Below are 17,425 nucleotides of genomic sequence, written 5' to 3'. Positions count from 1 at the left end.
TGACTTGCCTACAGATTTAAAAATATTTTTGTCATAATATACAGTATGTCCCTGTAAGTTGGAACCATAATATGGAAAACTTTTTTATTATTCATTTTACGAAAAATAGTTGTTCTACATAAAAGGTTCTGCAATATCTAGAATCTCTGATTCAACCATCAGATAGTAAATTTTTATGGGTATTACACAGGGTATGTCAAAAAAATATGAATGTCACTCAAGAGAAAAGTAGCTTTATTTTTACAATATTGAACATTGTTATTATGAACAGTTAATTGGAAATAGAACTATATTCTAATATGGAATTACATCCTTCTAATTGAAAAAGAAATTAAAAATTTTTCTCAACATATATAATCAACATTATTTTCTGTTATTTCAATTATGATAACTTTTGTTATTAATTTTACGAAAGAAAAGTTATAGAAAGTTCTGAATGATCTAAACCCTAAAATATAACCATCTTATAGCAAATATTACCGATTTTGTATGAGGTATATAAAAAAACTGTTTTTTATGACGACAAAGAAGTATAACTTCTTACGTGCGTACACAAGTACACACACTCTTTTTTTGTGTGTTTTTATACTTTTACTTACTTCCGAAGTAACAATCACTAAAATTGACTTTTCAGCCTAGGTCCAAAATACCTATACGCGATTTTCGGCAATTTCGTGAAATGAAAATATTTACCTAAATTTATTTTTTAATAAGGTTATTAAAAAATAATTTATATTATTTAATGGACACTTTGAATTTTGTACATGTATAATATACTAATTATAGAGATAATATATTTAATTTAACGCTAACTATGAAAGTAAAGCAGATCTGCTATTACTCATATTTAAATAACAGCTGCACAAAATACTACGACCGCAAATCTATAACAATGAAATGTCTGGCGTCTGGGAACGTTTACACAGCGTTGCCAAATAACGGAAGTCACAACGAGCGGTGTGGTATACGGAAGTCCCTACGCGTTGTGTATATCACGTGTATTCTCGTACGGGAGCGACACTAGCGCTGATGATATACCGTCGTACTAAAATTTGATCTTATGAGTATATTAGATACGATGTGACTTCTAGTGAAATTTTTTATATAAGCCTTCTAATACCATCTAGTAGCTAAATTCGTAAAAATTTAGGCAAAACGTTGTGACTTCCGAAATCGGAAGTCATAACGGTATATATGAAGTGACAACGTATTACGAGTATCTACTTTGGAAGTTACATGGATACATGTATCAATATATATATATATATATATATATATATATATATATATATATATATATATATATAGTAATGTTTGAATAACGGCAATTCGGTCAGTTGAAAGAAAACTCTATTTGTTTTAAGTCTCAATATTTCGTCACTATTTGGTGACTTCTTCAGGAGAAAACTGCAAATTTATTAATATTAGACATGGACAAACTTAAATATTTCGATACTTACAACTATAAGAGTAAAAATTTAAATTTCTTTAACATTGGTTGCGTTCATCAAACAGAGAGCTTGGAATCGGATTGCAATCGGATTGGAAGCTCTTTTACTAGTGAACGGTGCGCTGAATTAATCGGATTGGAAGCGCTCGCCATTTTATTCAGCCTTAAATTTGTTATTGTGCTGTGATAGCTGAATCCCGCCAACTTTAAAATTAAGTTCAAAGTAAAATGGACAATTTAATTAAAATTGAATATAAATACAATAATTATTGTATGTAATTTATTGTAAATATTTGTAGTTCATATTTATATGTATCCTATTATAGTTATTATCTAAATTAAGTTAGAAATATTTGTGTTTTTTTATTTATATAGTTACTAGAAATATTAACACAATATGTGTAGGGGAGACTGGGTAACAGTGAGACATGGGTAACAGTGAGACACTTGAAATATCTTCCCTCCTTTTCGCCACGTGGAGATATTATTACTTACGCATGATTGCTGTATTTACTGGTTACTGATTACTAATATGTTCGGCGGCCGTGCAGTGTCAGTTTAGGATTTATCGTGATAAAGTGTGTTTGGTGGGCACTAAGTAAAATAATACAGGGATTTTGAGAATTTTTTATAAAAGCATGTTAATTATTAAGATTTTTCTAGTATTACTATGACATTGTGTATAGATTAGTAAACATGATACCACAGTTTAGCAATGCAAACTAAGTTTTATAATAACAAAAATAATATTTTTTAAATTTTATGGCAAATGGGTAACAATGAGACGGGGTACATTGAGACATGTCTCACTGTTACGCAGATGTTATAAAAAATTACATTTTGTATTTTTTTTTCTAAAATTTGTAGTAAAAGGCATTAAGATGATATTGCCAAGGCCAGTTTGTTAACGTCATACTAAACAGCAATTTTTTTTTCATTAGAGATAAATTTCAATTTAATAAATGTACGTTATTTCCGATCCCTATTTTTTTAATAAATAAGTACTTTGTAACTTGAATTTGTTTTTTATTTGTTTTATTTTTCATGTAAATAAATACTTTGTAATTTAAATGTTTTTTTATGTTTTCTTTCCTATAAATATTATACTGTCTCACTGTTACCCATGCATGGGTAACACTGAGACAAATGACAACTTAACCTTATGCGTCGAATACAAACTAAACAAACCGAGCTATATTCAAATTTGACTTTTTCTTGTGTAATGAACACATGTGAGAGTACAATCCTGAAGAAATTTTGTTTATACATGTCACAGTAGTGGACTTATGGTTAAATGAAAAAAAAGTGTCTCACTGTTACCCAGTCTCCCCTATAGTAGGTACCTACCTCATTTATTTTCCAACAATCCAGTTTTTGATTGATTCACAAATCTTATAAAAATTGGTATTGATTGCATACCAACTATTTGTAATTAATATTTACCTACAATAAAATTAAATTTAATATAGGTAGGTAGGTACCTATACAATAATACTCCATATTAGTTATTTTCAATAATATTTCCAATTTTTTATTCTTCTTCACCCACCGTTGTATTATTAATTTCTTTATTTAGCATACCTACTCAATATTGCATTTATCCAGAACATTATTGCCTTCTATATTATAAAATTGTGTAAAGCACAATGTTCGTTAATCGAATATTTTCTGTATCAAATTTTAATCCTCTAAATTTGCATTTTATTAGTTCAAACCTTTCTACAGCTGACCGAATCTTTAATTTATTATCAAAATTTTCTTGTTCTTGTAGTAAACGTTTATTATTCTGGTAAGATTTCATTAAGTTAAGTATCTAGATATGCCGAATTTTGAATGAGATTTATATTAGCTGGTAAAATGGAATCTGCTCGAGTTAAATAGTTAATAGGCCTGGATCCTGCATACCAAAAGAAAGTTTATTAATAGCAAGCTGAAAATTTATTATTAGCTTACCGGTGTCTAGTCGGACAAACTTTGATGTTTTAATTTAAAACAAACACTGGAACGGGAAGTTTTAATTGTTGAACAGGTTACAGGTTTCGAACGTCAGACTACAAAAACGTCTCATGTATTGTGTCGGACAGAACTTCCAATTGATTTGCTACTCTTTCATTAGCATGCAAAATCAGACTGCTATTTATCACCAATATAATTCCTATCCTCTGACATGTTCTACGTGTCGGAATTATTAAAATGCCCAACATAGAGAGAGACATACTTTATTGATACAATGTACTAAAAGGCCATCGACCAAAGTCTTTCAGCCAACTGCCCAACATATTTTTCGGACAAAAATTTTTTCATATATTATAATATACAAAGTTTGCTATTGAATAAACTTAAAAACAATCTGCTAGTTTTCACAATCATAAACTTGTCAGGATGGCACATTCCACAATTAAGGCTTCCCCTGTTTCAGTGTTTCTATACATCAAAGTGTGTCCAACTAGACACTGTTAAGCTATTAACAAATTTGAGCTTGCTATTAATCAACTTTTTTTTGGTATGCGGGATCCAGGCCTAGGTACAAAATTTTTAAAAGTAGACGTTTTAAAAAAAATTTAATTATACAGTTTAAACAGCTTTTACAAAACTATTTACAATCATATTATTTGTTGTCATTTCATGGAATTAGGCATACTCCAAATTTAATATAAGTACTATGAAAAAAGAACTAGAGGGAGATATAATCTATTTTTTAATAAGATTCTTTGATCACAACCAACTAACTCTTGAGATAAACTGGGAATGCAGTAGACATCCCTTTATGATGCTCATACAGAAGCACATTTCCAAGCAATCTTACATTACAAAGTTGTTGCTGGCATCCTATAAAGGGAAAAAATAATTATTTTGCATATTTACGTTATCTTGAAGCTGCATTCGATAAAAAATTCTGAAACGAGAAAGCTCACTTTAATATTTATCCGGGCAAGACATTTTACTTCCATATAAAAGACATGGCGTTTCGGGCCTATTGAGCCCCACTTGCCCGGATAAGGGTTAAAACAGTAAAAGAAAACGCAGCAGCATAAGGTACTGTTGGTTGGGAGCACTCTGAAGACCACCATGTGTTCGTTGTTCTCTGATAATACTATCAATACAGATAGAATTATTTCTACGAGTATGGCTATGTCAAACGAAATAAGGATTGAGAGACCTTTTAGATGCCCTCAGTGAAACAAATGCAATTTTAGAGCCACAACCAAATACTAGGAACACTAAGGAAGAAATTCCTCTTATTAAAAAAAGAATGGAGGGACAATTCTTGTTAACAAATTCTGCTTAACAATGGAGGAGGAAGATATATGAAAGGTTGTGTTACAATACATTTAGTTTTTATCTAAGCATGAAAATAAATATCATAACCACATTTGTACTACATTTATTTTCAAACAAACCAGTTTTTTATTGATTCACAAAAAATTTTTATTGATTACGATTTACAATTAACCCATTCGCAGATACGACTATATATGCATGTACTTACAAAGGGAAATTACTGTCTGCATATGAAAATGTGTCCACAAATGTGTTAATATAATATTTACAATAAAATTATATTATAGAATATTTACAATAAAATTAAACTCAATATACACATTGATATTCAAGATTAGTTATTTCCAATTTTTTGTAATTCTATATTATTTGGGTGAAAATCTTATGTCCAGAGCTCTTTGGCAAACCAAACGTATCCCCAGCAACAAATTATCTGGTTTACTTAGCATCCACATCATAAACATTAATTTTTTCCAATAGAATTATTGTTTTCAAATTGGTGGATATGACCAATACAATTAAATAGTTCCTGGAAATATAACAATATAATATACATGATGTTATTAATTTGTTATACAATTTTACCTGGAAAGTAGTTCTGGACATACGAAAATGTTCTCTAAATTGGATATTGAATTATGGTTTATATATATTTAATTTCATCTCATCCTTCTGGAATAATTTGAGGTAGGTACATCTGCTAAATGTATAACGGCATTTGCTAATTTCGTCCTCAAACGAAAGTTCTTCAAGAATATTATCCATTTTAGTTTAGACAGTTTCAGTTTTATTTAAAATAAAAACAAAACTGTCTAGGTTATAAATTATATAAACAAAGAATAAAAACATAAACAAATGGAACACAGAACACTCTCAATCGAATGTCAAACGTCAGTCGTTCACTAGTAAAAAAACTGTCAGCGTTTCAGCGCAAATTAATCGGATTGCACTCGGATTATTCTCATTATTCTGGTGAACGCGACCATTATTTTGAAAATTGATTTAGAAAATGACAGATTTTATTTTGACTTATTGGGGAGTTATGGTAACTGCAATATATATTATATTAATAGAATGTTATCTGATATATCCAATTTTTAGTGAATAGGTCAAAGTAAAAAAGGAAATTATACATTTACGAAATTTTAAGGTGGAAAGGTAATAGTAGAAAACTAAGAAAGGACCTAGAGTAAGTTAAATTGATTTATAAAATGTAATTCATGGTACTTCATGAGTTAGTGTAAGACTGGTATTTAGAAATTTAAATAAAATTGAGGTAGATTAACTATTAGAAGATAAATTGGGTAATTTGTTTATTTAAATGTTATTAATATATTATTATAAATTAATATATTATATATTATTATAAATATTACTATTTAACACAGTACGGTCGATAATATTTGTACAAATATATATATATATATATATATATATATATATATATATATATATATATATATATATATATATATATATATATATATATATATATATATATATACAAACAAGTGGTTTATTAGGGTTGCAGTCAGAAGTTTGGCCAGGATATCAAAGAAACACTCTTTTGACTTTTTGTCTAGCTTTCGGGGTTGTTTGACCCCTTTATCAAGACTCTGTAATATAAAACAAAAATGTAAGTATTTTAAAATATTACATTGTTTTAGTAAACCTACTAGTCGTTGAGATTATTAAAGAGAAGCTTGATGATGCTCAACATTTCAAATTAACACAAATATTGAAAACAGAAAACAAAGGACACAATACATTTTAAAATGTATTGTGTCCTTTGTTTTCTGTTTTCAATATTTGTGTTAATTTGAAATGTTGAGCATCATCAAGCTTCTCTTTAATAATCTCAACGACTAGTAGGTTTACTAAAACAATGTAATATTTTAAAATACTTACATTTTTGTTTTATATTACAGAGTCTTGATAAAGGGGTCAAACAACCCCGAAAGCTAGACAAAAAGTCAAAAGAGTGTTTCTTTGATATCCTGGCCAAACTTCTGACTGCAACCCTAATAAACCACTTGTTTGTTGATATTGACAGTCACTAATATCCAGTATTTCTTATATATATATATATATATATATATATATATATATATATATATATATATATATATATATATATATATATGAGTTAGTTAGAAGCAACCTACCTTGCTCGTTTCGGTACGAAACCGATCTGTGCCTCTACTTTGAGGCCACGAGATGTCACCTGGTATTTATTGAAAATACCTACGGCGTCAAACAAGCAGGAAATAATCGCAACTTTCTACTTTTTAAAAAGTATGAAAATAATATGTAAAATATTATACGGGAAATAAATATTCTACCTTCGTCTGTGCTGCCATCTTGGGAACGTTTTCGCTGTCTACAGCTCATCAGCCAAGCTCTCAGAACAGACGAAGATGTAGAATATTTCCTCCGTATACCCGAGGCCGTAAGACAGCCATGCAGTCCTTATGGGACTAGCGCAATCTGAGTTAGTTAGAAGCAACCTACCTTGCTCGTTTCGGTACGAAACCGATCTGTGCCTCTACTTTGAGGCCACGTTGCGAGAAAGTTGCGATTATTTCCTGCTTGTTTGACGCCGTAGGTATTTTCAATAAATACCAGGTGACATCTCGTGGCCTCAAAGTAGAGGCACAGATCGGTTTCGTACCGAAACGAGCAAGGTAGGTTGCTTCTAACTAACTCAGATTGCGCTAGTCCCATAAGGACTGCATGGCTGTCTTACGGCCTCGGGTATACGGAGGAAATATTCTACATCTTCGTCTGTTCTGAGAGCTTGGCTGATGAGCTGCAGACAGCGAAAACGTTCCCAAGATGGCAGCACAGACGAAGGTAGAATATTTATTTCCCGTATAATATTATATATATATATATATATATATATATATATATATATATATATATATATATATATATGCTTTCTGTTGTTTTCCGGGTTTGACTCCGCGTTGAATAATTTTGGTTTTGAGAAAAACCATTATTTTGACGACGTTTCGGCAAGATCTCACTTGCCATTGTCAAGTCAGGTAGTTCCGCTTCTCGCTGCTGCTTGAAGTAAACTGAATTCTTACTCACGATACCGTCACTTATGTAGTTGATCCTGATGCCGCTGCTACTTGCCCTGCGCGAACCCTGGCTCTTGTTATTGGTCCGGTGTAGGTTGCAGTCGTCGGAGGGATGTTACGCGTGGATGTTGCGGCCTGATTTATTTTGGTCTTTTTCTTCAGTACCGTTTTCCATGTTATAGGAAGCCGTTGCGCATCATCTCTTTGGTTTAAGCCGTTGGGATTTCTTTCAATTTCTATCGATTCTCTGATTTCCCGTTTTCTTTTTACTTCGATGTTAGCTAACATCGTTGTTCGGTTCAGGTTTATTGTGTGTCCTGTATTTGCGACATGTTGAGCTAGGGATGACGTGGTTTCTCCCATTTCGATAGCATTTCGGTGTTCTTCTCGTCTTACATGGATTCTTCGGTTGGTCTGTCCAATTTACGACTTTCCACAATCCCCACACGGAATCTCGTATACACCTTGACCTTCTAACGATATTTTGGTTTTTGGTGTTGGTAAAATAGTTGAGATCTTTCTGTCCGTATTAAATATCGTTTCTATGTTGTGTTTTCTCAGCACTCTCCCTATTTTCTCTGTCGTACCCTTTACATATGGTAGAATGGTTTTGCCGATCGGTTTATCGTCTCCTGTAGGGTCCTCAACTCTTCTTCAAGCATTTTGAGCTTTTTTGACGGTGTATGTTGAGAAGCCGGTTTCTCTTAACGCTGTTTTCACATTATGCATTTCTTCATTTTGATGTTCTTGGTCTGTCAGTCTTTCAGATCTTGTAATCAAGGTTTTGATGACTGAATGTAATTGTGCAGGATGGTGGTGGGAAGCAGCATTTAGATATCTATCGACAGACTTGACAATGGCAAGTGAGATCTTGCCGAAACAACAGAAAGCACATATAGCTCCCGCGGAAACTTCAAGTGTAACACACATATATATATATATATATATATATATATATATATATATATATATATATATATATATATATATATATATATATATATTGTTGTGATCTTTTGAAATCTAATGATGTTCTCAGATGTAATTTATCTTAATTAATTAATCAATAATTATCTCATTAATCAAACAGATCAAATACCAATATAGTGTCAATCTCAGGGCTAAATCATAATATCAATTACTTACTTTCGTGGCTTCAAAGTATTTCTCAGTGGGTTCCTAATCGGGATAGATAAAAGAGAGTAAAATAATACACATACGGATTTCAATTAGAAATTATAAAAATCGTTTATTTTATCTAAATGGCAATAACTGCTTAATATTTCTACTATCTTATCTTTCTATCTTTATTCAATACAACAACTACAAAATAGGAATCGTATTTCTTTTTGTCTCCAAATTTATTTTATTAATACTGAACTCTTATGATTTATCAGTAACAAATTGATTGAGGTTTGATGACAATTTTTTTGTAGTGATTGTCAAGCTCAATTTTCAATGTGGTATTTAATACACAAACCATATATTCATGTCATAATAAAATAGACTGACCTTTACTGATGATTTGACAATGTCTTCACACAAAACACGTTTCCTATTGGCTTGGGTTGCGATCCAACGACTCGTCCAAGTCTTCCAGTAATGCCTCTGCTCCTTTGAAAACTACGCCTCGTACAGCACTCGTTCCTGCCTTCTCCTGATGCCGTGTTCCACCTTTTTTAAACACTTCAACAAACCGGGATACTCTAGACTCAAGGAGTTATATACTATCTCGACTCGGCCTATCACTCGTTCCACGATATCTTACTTTTTATTTTTTTAAAGACAAAACTAACCAACCCGGCGTTTCACTTTTTCAACCCACATTTTTCATTTTAACAGTCACAATTTTAACCTTTTGCTTTAAACTAACGTGGAAATACTTCATTCTAGGCACTGAAGATGTTCTGTATAGAACGAAAACGTTTTGCAATCCATGACATTTTATAGTTTTAAATAAACGATTTTATACCAGAATACATCTCGAAGTTTTTACTTCTGTATTGGTTTTTTTTAAATGAATAAGACTATATAATACATAAATAATATATTGCGACAGATAATATTTATTTTAATACATACAAGTATATTTATGGCTTTCCAATTTCCTTCAAACATGTATATACTCTGCAGAATAAAAAATGGAAAAACGTCTTGCATAATTTTGACCGAATTATTGGAAGTATCGAAAAACGATTTGATCAATAGAAATCGTTTTATGATGATTTAAGCACTCTGCATCCTAGAAATTTTGATACAATAAAAAATGGTATACCTTTACTTACTTACTTACTTATTTAGTCCTAAGCCTTTCTACCTTTAGGTGTTTTAGGTGTAAGGCTGGTGTACCTTTAACGGCATTTAAATCATTTACTGAAAAATTAAGAAATTTTTATCCGACCATATCTGCGATTGCCATAACCGATACCATTATTGATACCCTAAAGTAACGTTTACACGTATACAGTAACTGGCGCCAGTCTCACTGGAATGCCAGTGGCATGAAAAATAGACCACCTTTCTATTCGAGACAGCGCTGGCAGACAGCGCTGGACTGGCACAAAAAAGTGTTTACATGATGCCATTTCCATGCCAGCGCTGTCGTGTCAGTGCGACTGGCGCTAGTTACTGGATACGTATAAACGCGCCTTAACTGCAGTTAGAGAAGAACTAGTGGATTTTGCTTATAAATGTGTGTTAAAAAGTAGGATTTTGCAAAATACTGCAATTATAGAAGATCGAGTTAATGATGAGTATGTTCAGTCTACAGAAAGTATGAAGGATGATATTATTAATCTAAGTGAATGAACATGATGTAACAAATGACAATGTTGTTGATATCGTGAAAACTTCACTTCCATGTGGTACTAAAAAATGTAAAGATTGTATAGCTTGCTGTGATGCCTTTTTGCATACGTACAACTTATATCTGTGTGCTTATCCAAATAGTATATAAGCATTTATTAACTCTTTCAGTGACACAAGTTTCTTGCGATAGAAGCTTTTCAACGTTGAAATACATAAAAAATCGGTTAATAAGTACTTTAACACAAGATCACTTGGAAACATTTATGCTAATGGCTATAGAAAAGGAAGTTTTGTATGAGCTTAAAAATGATGAAATTGACGAATTTGCTCAAAAAGTTAGTTTAATGCGGAATTTATTGATCGAGAGTTAAATAATTATTTTATAAAATAATTGCAAAAGAATGTTTAGATTATTGCGTTGTATTAACATTTTAAATATTGTTAAATTAAAGTATTTGCACTGTACTGATATTTCTACTCTCTTGATAATTTATTTACTAAAATTCAACTTATTACATAATTGAAAAATTCTCAAAATTTTATTTTACTTTTATCTTAATTACATCAAATTCATATTATATTTATTCAGGAAGTTATGGTTTCTGCCTTACTACATACAATATTGTCATACATGTCATACATTATTTTGTGAGACTGCTTAATTCTTAAATAAAAAAAATATAGCAAATTAAAAAAAACATTGAATTCAAAGTTTTATGTTTGAGTTAAAAATAATATATATTTTTGTTTTTTTTTTATTTTATAAATAACGAATAAAACATCCTGATAATAGAAGGTAAAATTAGGATGTGGGGCCGCTTTTCTATAAAATCACCGGGCCGCTTGAAAAGTTCCAGCACGCCACTGTAGGTCAAATGAACCTACATGTCTATTCATGAGCATGCGCTCAATATAGGTAACACCGAACGGGAAAGTTAAAAAAAAGAAGGACATATTTAAACATTCATTGTTCTCATTTACATGAAAAGTTTACTTCCAACATAAAATGTAGTTATTTGCTAGTGTAATTGGTTCCTTGAGTAAATACTTCATTGATTATAACCATACAGCCATAGTTTTCCTAAGTGAGGTGTTGTGTTTTCGTTTTTTACTTCAAACAAAAAGATATATGTTTTTATCCATATCGTCTTTTTTAATGCTGAACAACGTAACTCTACGTTGGTAGAGTTACTTGGTCTCATTCTACGTATTGGTAATGAAACATTTTACATGGAATATATGTGGCTAATTAACATTTTCTTTATTTCAGCCCTGAAGAAGTGAATAAACATTCACGTAAACGTTAGGCCGTACAATTGATACACATTGAGTTTTGTTTTGCAGATTTCCCCAATATTTAAAACTTTACTGTTTAACTTATCTGTAAAGATTAATGTTCCTTTGTATGTATATATAAGGGTTATATATTTAATGGTTTTTACCCATGATCAGAGGCTTAGCCCTGGATCAATTTTAAATGTAATATGTTGGTCAACAATCACTTTTCTGTTGAGGTGTTTATATCTATAAGACGAAGCTCTGATGATGGTATTTTGATATGCTGAAAGTACTTAGCTGATTTAATAAATGTTTTACACACTATCAGTTTTTTGAAAACATACACCTGTTGCCGTTTTGACTTATATAGAAGTGTGTACAAGTCATACAGTATTTTTCTATTTGTCAGATCTGTTTGCTTTTCTTTGTGTACCCTGAATACTTTGACCCTTTAAAGGGAGTAAGTTTCAAAAATGAAGTTTAATACGAAACTATGTGAAATTTCAGATTGTTTAACCTAACTTCTCTGCCACTGCATGAAAAACTACATCTTAAATTTTTTTTTTATTTTTTAGTATGACAGATGGCGCACAACAAGCTCTGAGGAGAACCATGGAATTGTACACCAACACAACCAGATTTGCTCTTGCTTGTAATTATAGTGAGAAAGTGATAGAAGCTATACAGTCTCGTTGTGCCATCCTTAGGTATTCTAGGCTTTCTGATGCACAAGTTTTGGCAAGAACTTTACAGATATGCGAAAAAGAAAATGTAAGAATTCAAAACGTATGCTTTGTAGTGTAAGAAATTCTTATTTAATTGAATTTTCTTGTGCTACATATTATATTTTTTGGATTTTTGTATAAAGTACCCCGCACAAACCTTATGGAAATTAGGTCCCAGTGAATTTAGTTCATACTTTGGGAAAATATTCTTTGAAGCATCCTGATAAAAAGTTGTCATGGGCACATCTCGATCGTATGGAGGATTTTCAAGATATAGAGGCACGAACTCGGAAAATTATAAGATTTACCGGTTATTCCAATTCCCTGAGTTACTGGTTATCTGGCAACATGTAGAAGTTTGGATTAAATAAAAGTACTAGTGGTCTAGGATTGTTTCCTGACTATCCAATGGCGACCTTTACTTTGACCTTTAACGGATGTCATCTTCTATAGTTTCGAGGGTTTTCAGGATTAAATTGATATAAACAGATTACTCATGGGTTTTTGGGATCGCTAAACACGAATATGCCATCAGAATTGACCTCCGGAGGATGTGGTGGCCAGGGACACTGCAAGGTACGTCATCTTCTAAAGTTTCGATGGTTTTCGGCATTTAATTGATGCAAATGAATTACTGGAGGGTTTTTTGAGGTCGCTAAACACGAATATGCCACCAGAACCGACTCCCGGAGCACCTGGTTTCCAAGGTCAATGAAGGGAACTCCTGCAGTTTCAAGGGTCTTATGTACTACATTGAGGATTACTCATAGGTTTTTGGAGTTGCTGAACACGAATACCCCATTAAAACAGCCATCGGAGTACCTGGTGCCTAAGGCACGTCATGCTTGAGAGATTCGAGAGCTTTCGGTATTAAATTAATGTAAACTGATTACTCACAGGTTTTTGGGGCTGCAGAACGTGAATACCCCATCAGATCTGACCCACGGAGCACCTGGTGCCCAAGGCAGGTCTTCTTCTAGAGTTTCGACAGGTTTCGGCATTAAATTGATGCAGATGGGTACTACTCATGGGTTTTTGGGGCTGCTAAACACAAATACGCCATCAGAACAGACACCGGGGTACCTGGTGCCTAAGGCACGTCATCTTCTGGGGTTTCGAGAGTTTTTGGTACTAAATTGATGAAAGCGGATTACTCTTGTGTTTTTGGGGTTGCTGAAGACGAATATGACATAGATAAAAGACTCTGGAGTATCTAGTGACCACGATGAATAACACTATCAAATAGTAAATCGACCTTAACCCCTTCGTGCCGGACCGTCATTCAGCAAGTCGGCTCCTATATACGGATTCGAGCGCTTACCAAGCGGCTTCGCGCGGTCTGTTAAAATACAGTATCACATTAAAATACAACTAATTAAAGTTAATGTAATAATAACACTAATTTTAGAAATACAACTATTTTTATTAAATTTATTATTCTACGTAGTATGTGAGTTAAATTATATTTTATCTATAAAATACCATTTTAAACAAAAATTATTAAAAAAGATAAACAAGATCATTCGGATGAAATTCCCCAGATTATTTTGTGCTTGATAGTGATATCGTCCCAGTCTCCTAATCTGGAAAATTCCATCAGAATGTAAGTTGTAAACAGCAGCACAGTAACTTCACCTCCCACACAATCCCATCAGTCAAACATCCAAACAACCATATCACCATCAAATTAGCTAAATCTAATCTCTTTCTGGACATCACCCACTTTTGGGCGTGGTTTCCCCACTTTTAGGTTTGAATAAGGTAATTCGGACGGAACAAAAATACCTGAAATATGATGCGGATGGTGACACCGCCGTATACGGCGAACGAAAACTCATGATGCACCCGTATGCATCACCGTACTGAGCGGACAGTTAAGTATGATGGACACGGATGCATCACCGTACCGAAGGGGTTAAAATAAATGAAAGAAAAACATTGTCGGATATAAATTGAGTTAAATTTATAAAGAATTAAAACAATTGAATAGCACATTGAAAAAAATCTTTTCACTAATTTGTACGCTTTCTTTGAACAGCAACTCAGAAAACCTCTGAATACTCGGTGTGTACCAATCCGTTTGCATCAATTTAGTACCTAAAACTCTCGAAACTCCAAAAGATGACGTGCCTTAGGCGATAGGTGCTCCGGTGTCTGTTCTGATAACGTATTCGTGTTCAGCAACTCCAAAAAGCCATGAGTAATCCATTCGTATCAATTTAATTCCGAAAACTTTTGAAACTCGAGAAGATGAATAACCTTAGGCACCAGGTGCTCCGTGGGTCGGATCTGATGGCGTATTAGCGTTCAGCGACCCCAAAAGCCATTAGTAATCCGTTTTTATCAATTTAATGCCGATAAGCCTCGAAACTCCAGAAGATGACGTGCCGTAGGCACAATGTGATGCGTGGGTCGGATCTGATACTGTATGTATGTTCAGCAATCCCAAAAACCTAAGAGTAATCCATTTGATTCCTCCGACACTCCAGAAGATAACCTGTCTCAGGTACCAGGTGCTCCTGTATCTATGCTGAAAACATATTCGTGTTTAGCAGCCCCAAAAACCTATAACTAATCCGTTTGCATTAATGTAGTACCGAAGACCCTCGAAACTCCAGGATCCCTTTCATTGACCTAGCGACCTCAAAAAACCTTCCAGTAATTCATTTGCATGAATTAAATACCGAAAACCATCGAAACTCTAGAAGATGACGTCCCTTGCAGTGGCCCTGGCCACCACGTGCTCGGGTGGTCAATTCATATCGTAGCGAGCTGTTGAAAGGTACACAGTTATTTTGATAGTCTGTTTAGTTTTGGAATTAGCACTAGTAAACTATCTGAAATTAAATTTTTAAAAGTAGTGCACATAAGTTAAAGTGCTATCCAGTCTGTTTGGTGAATTTGGCTCCAGAAAATTGCATCCAGGCCTGTGTGTTAATAAATTCATCGTATTGCAAGGTCAGATATAGTCCGTCCGCTATAACTTTTCCCATGCGGTACGATTCATTTTCAATCAAATTAAGTCAAAACATAAATTGAAACGAACGTCGATGTGTATATACATTTTGTATACTGTATACTATATACTACACACATCGGCGTACGTTTCACTTTCTGTTTTGACTTAATTTGATTGAAACTGAATCGTACCGCATGGGAAAAGTTATAGCGGACGGACTATATATTTACATTATTTACATTAATTATTATCTATCTCTTCCACCATGCCAACTAGTCAAACCTGCGCTAATTGTTTGAAAGCGATCGACGACCGTGAACATTCGGCCCTACAATGTGATGCCTGCAAAAGAGGAATTCACCTGGCATGTACCGAGCTTCGCCTAGATTCCTAGATGATCGCATAACCAGATGTAAAGTGCGGGGAATTAAAATTATTTGTAACGGCTCTTCAAGCAATATTGAAGCGTTTTCTAATTTAAAATCCATTCTTAAGGAATATAATGGTGATTTACAATTAACAATTAGTCAAATATATGAAAAGGTCGCTGAAATTACAACGAAATTCAATGATCTAGAAATTAAATTATCATCTACTGACCAACATTCGTCACCACAATTTGCTGAAAATATCGCCAATGAAGCCATCGATCATATTAATCGTGCCAAAAATGTTATTGTCAGAGGCGTACCAGAATCTACAGGTGATATTCAAACTAAAAAAGATGAAGACAAAAAATTTTTGGAGGAAATTTTGTCGACTGTAGAATGTAATGCTACCCCGGTTACTTTCTTTAGAGTAGGCAAAGTTGGTGATAGATTTCCTAGAATGATCAAAATGGTAATGAATAATGAGTATGAAGCTAAGCAAATTCTACGAAATAAAAGGAAACTCTTAGAAAAAGCAAAAACCAAAAATGTATCCATTGTTGATGATAAGACAGCTATGCAAGTTAACTTTTTAAAATAGTTACGATCTGAGTTAGAGACTAGAAAAGAAAACGGAGAGCAAAATTTAACAATAAAATACATACGTAGTATACCAAAAATTACTAATTTTCGACAATAATATTAAAAAAACTTGTTTTTGCGACTGGCTCTGCTTTTATACCAATTTAGTGACTTTACATTCTAAATTTAATGAACTTTTACGTTATATTCAGGATTTAACACCTAAAACAATACTAATCACCGAGACATGGCTAACACAAAAAGATTCTGACAATTTATATACTATATATGGATACTCTCTTTACAGATTTGATCGCAGCAATCGAAGTGGGGGAGGAGTGTGCATATACCTGTCATTAGAAATTTCTGAAACTTTTTCTGTTGCTCATCTGGATGTTGTTGTACCTAACATTGAACTCTTGTTTAAAAATTTCTCTTAATTCACTTGTTATTCTCTTGGCGTGCCTATATCGTCCAGGTAGTACTGTCCTAGAAGATGACCTAATCTTGATTGAAAAAATGGAACTCCTTTCAAACCTGGAAAACCTTGTTTTATTTGGTGATTTCACTTTTGCTGATATCTCTTGGCCTTTGACTATTGTAAGCAATGAACTAACATATGCGAGAAACATTTTTGCAAACTTTGTTCAAAGTTCTAATCTACACCAATTGATTACCAATCCAACTCGTTTTAGAATAAACAGCCATCAGCGTTAGATTTGATTTTTACAAATGATGACCAATTGCTTACAGAACCGGTGATTCGCATTCCAGTGGGCAATTCTGACCATATAGTTATCACGACAAACATACAGCTTATTACGGAATATAACCATCTTAGTGAAAATACAGTTATGCATGAAATAACAAATTTTGAAAATCTCTCT

The 17,425-nt window shown here is 32.9% G+C and overlaps 1 protein-coding gene and 1 long non-coding RNA gene across 3 annotated transcripts in view; one reads left to right on the top strand and one right to left on the bottom strand.

Moving 5' to 3' along the window:
- The window catches only part of LOC126882197 (replication factor C subunit 2), a 238,026-nt gene that overhangs the window by 217,251 nt on the left and 3,350 nt on the right, over window positions 1-17,425 (top strand). For both annotated transcript variants that reach the window (XM_050647015.1, XM_050647014.1), the window contains one exon: window positions 12,480-12,675. In XM_050647015.1, the coding sequence (XP_050502972.1) occupies window positions 12,480-12,675 (196 nt within the window). The remainder of the gene's footprint in view (window positions 1-12,479; window positions 12,676-17,425) is intronic.
- Window positions 4,820-5,685, bottom strand: LOC126882208 (uncharacterized). Its single transcript, XR_007697223.1, has 2 exons — window positions 5,318-5,685; window positions 4,820-5,261 (listed from the first exon to the last, which is right to left on the bottom strand). It is a non-coding gene; the product is annotated as an uncharacterized LOC126882208 (long non-coding RNA).

The sequence above is a fragment of the Diabrotica virgifera genome, chromosome 3 (genome assembly GCF_917563875.1).
Source record: "Diabrotica virgifera virgifera chromosome 3, PGI_DIABVI_V3a".
Classification (NCBI taxonomy): domain Eukaryota; kingdom Metazoa; phylum Arthropoda; class Insecta; order Coleoptera; family Chrysomelidae; genus Diabrotica; species Diabrotica virgifera.
The sequence above is the reverse complement of the archived record's forward strand: the minus strand, read 5'-3'. Positions and strand labels throughout refer to the sequence as shown.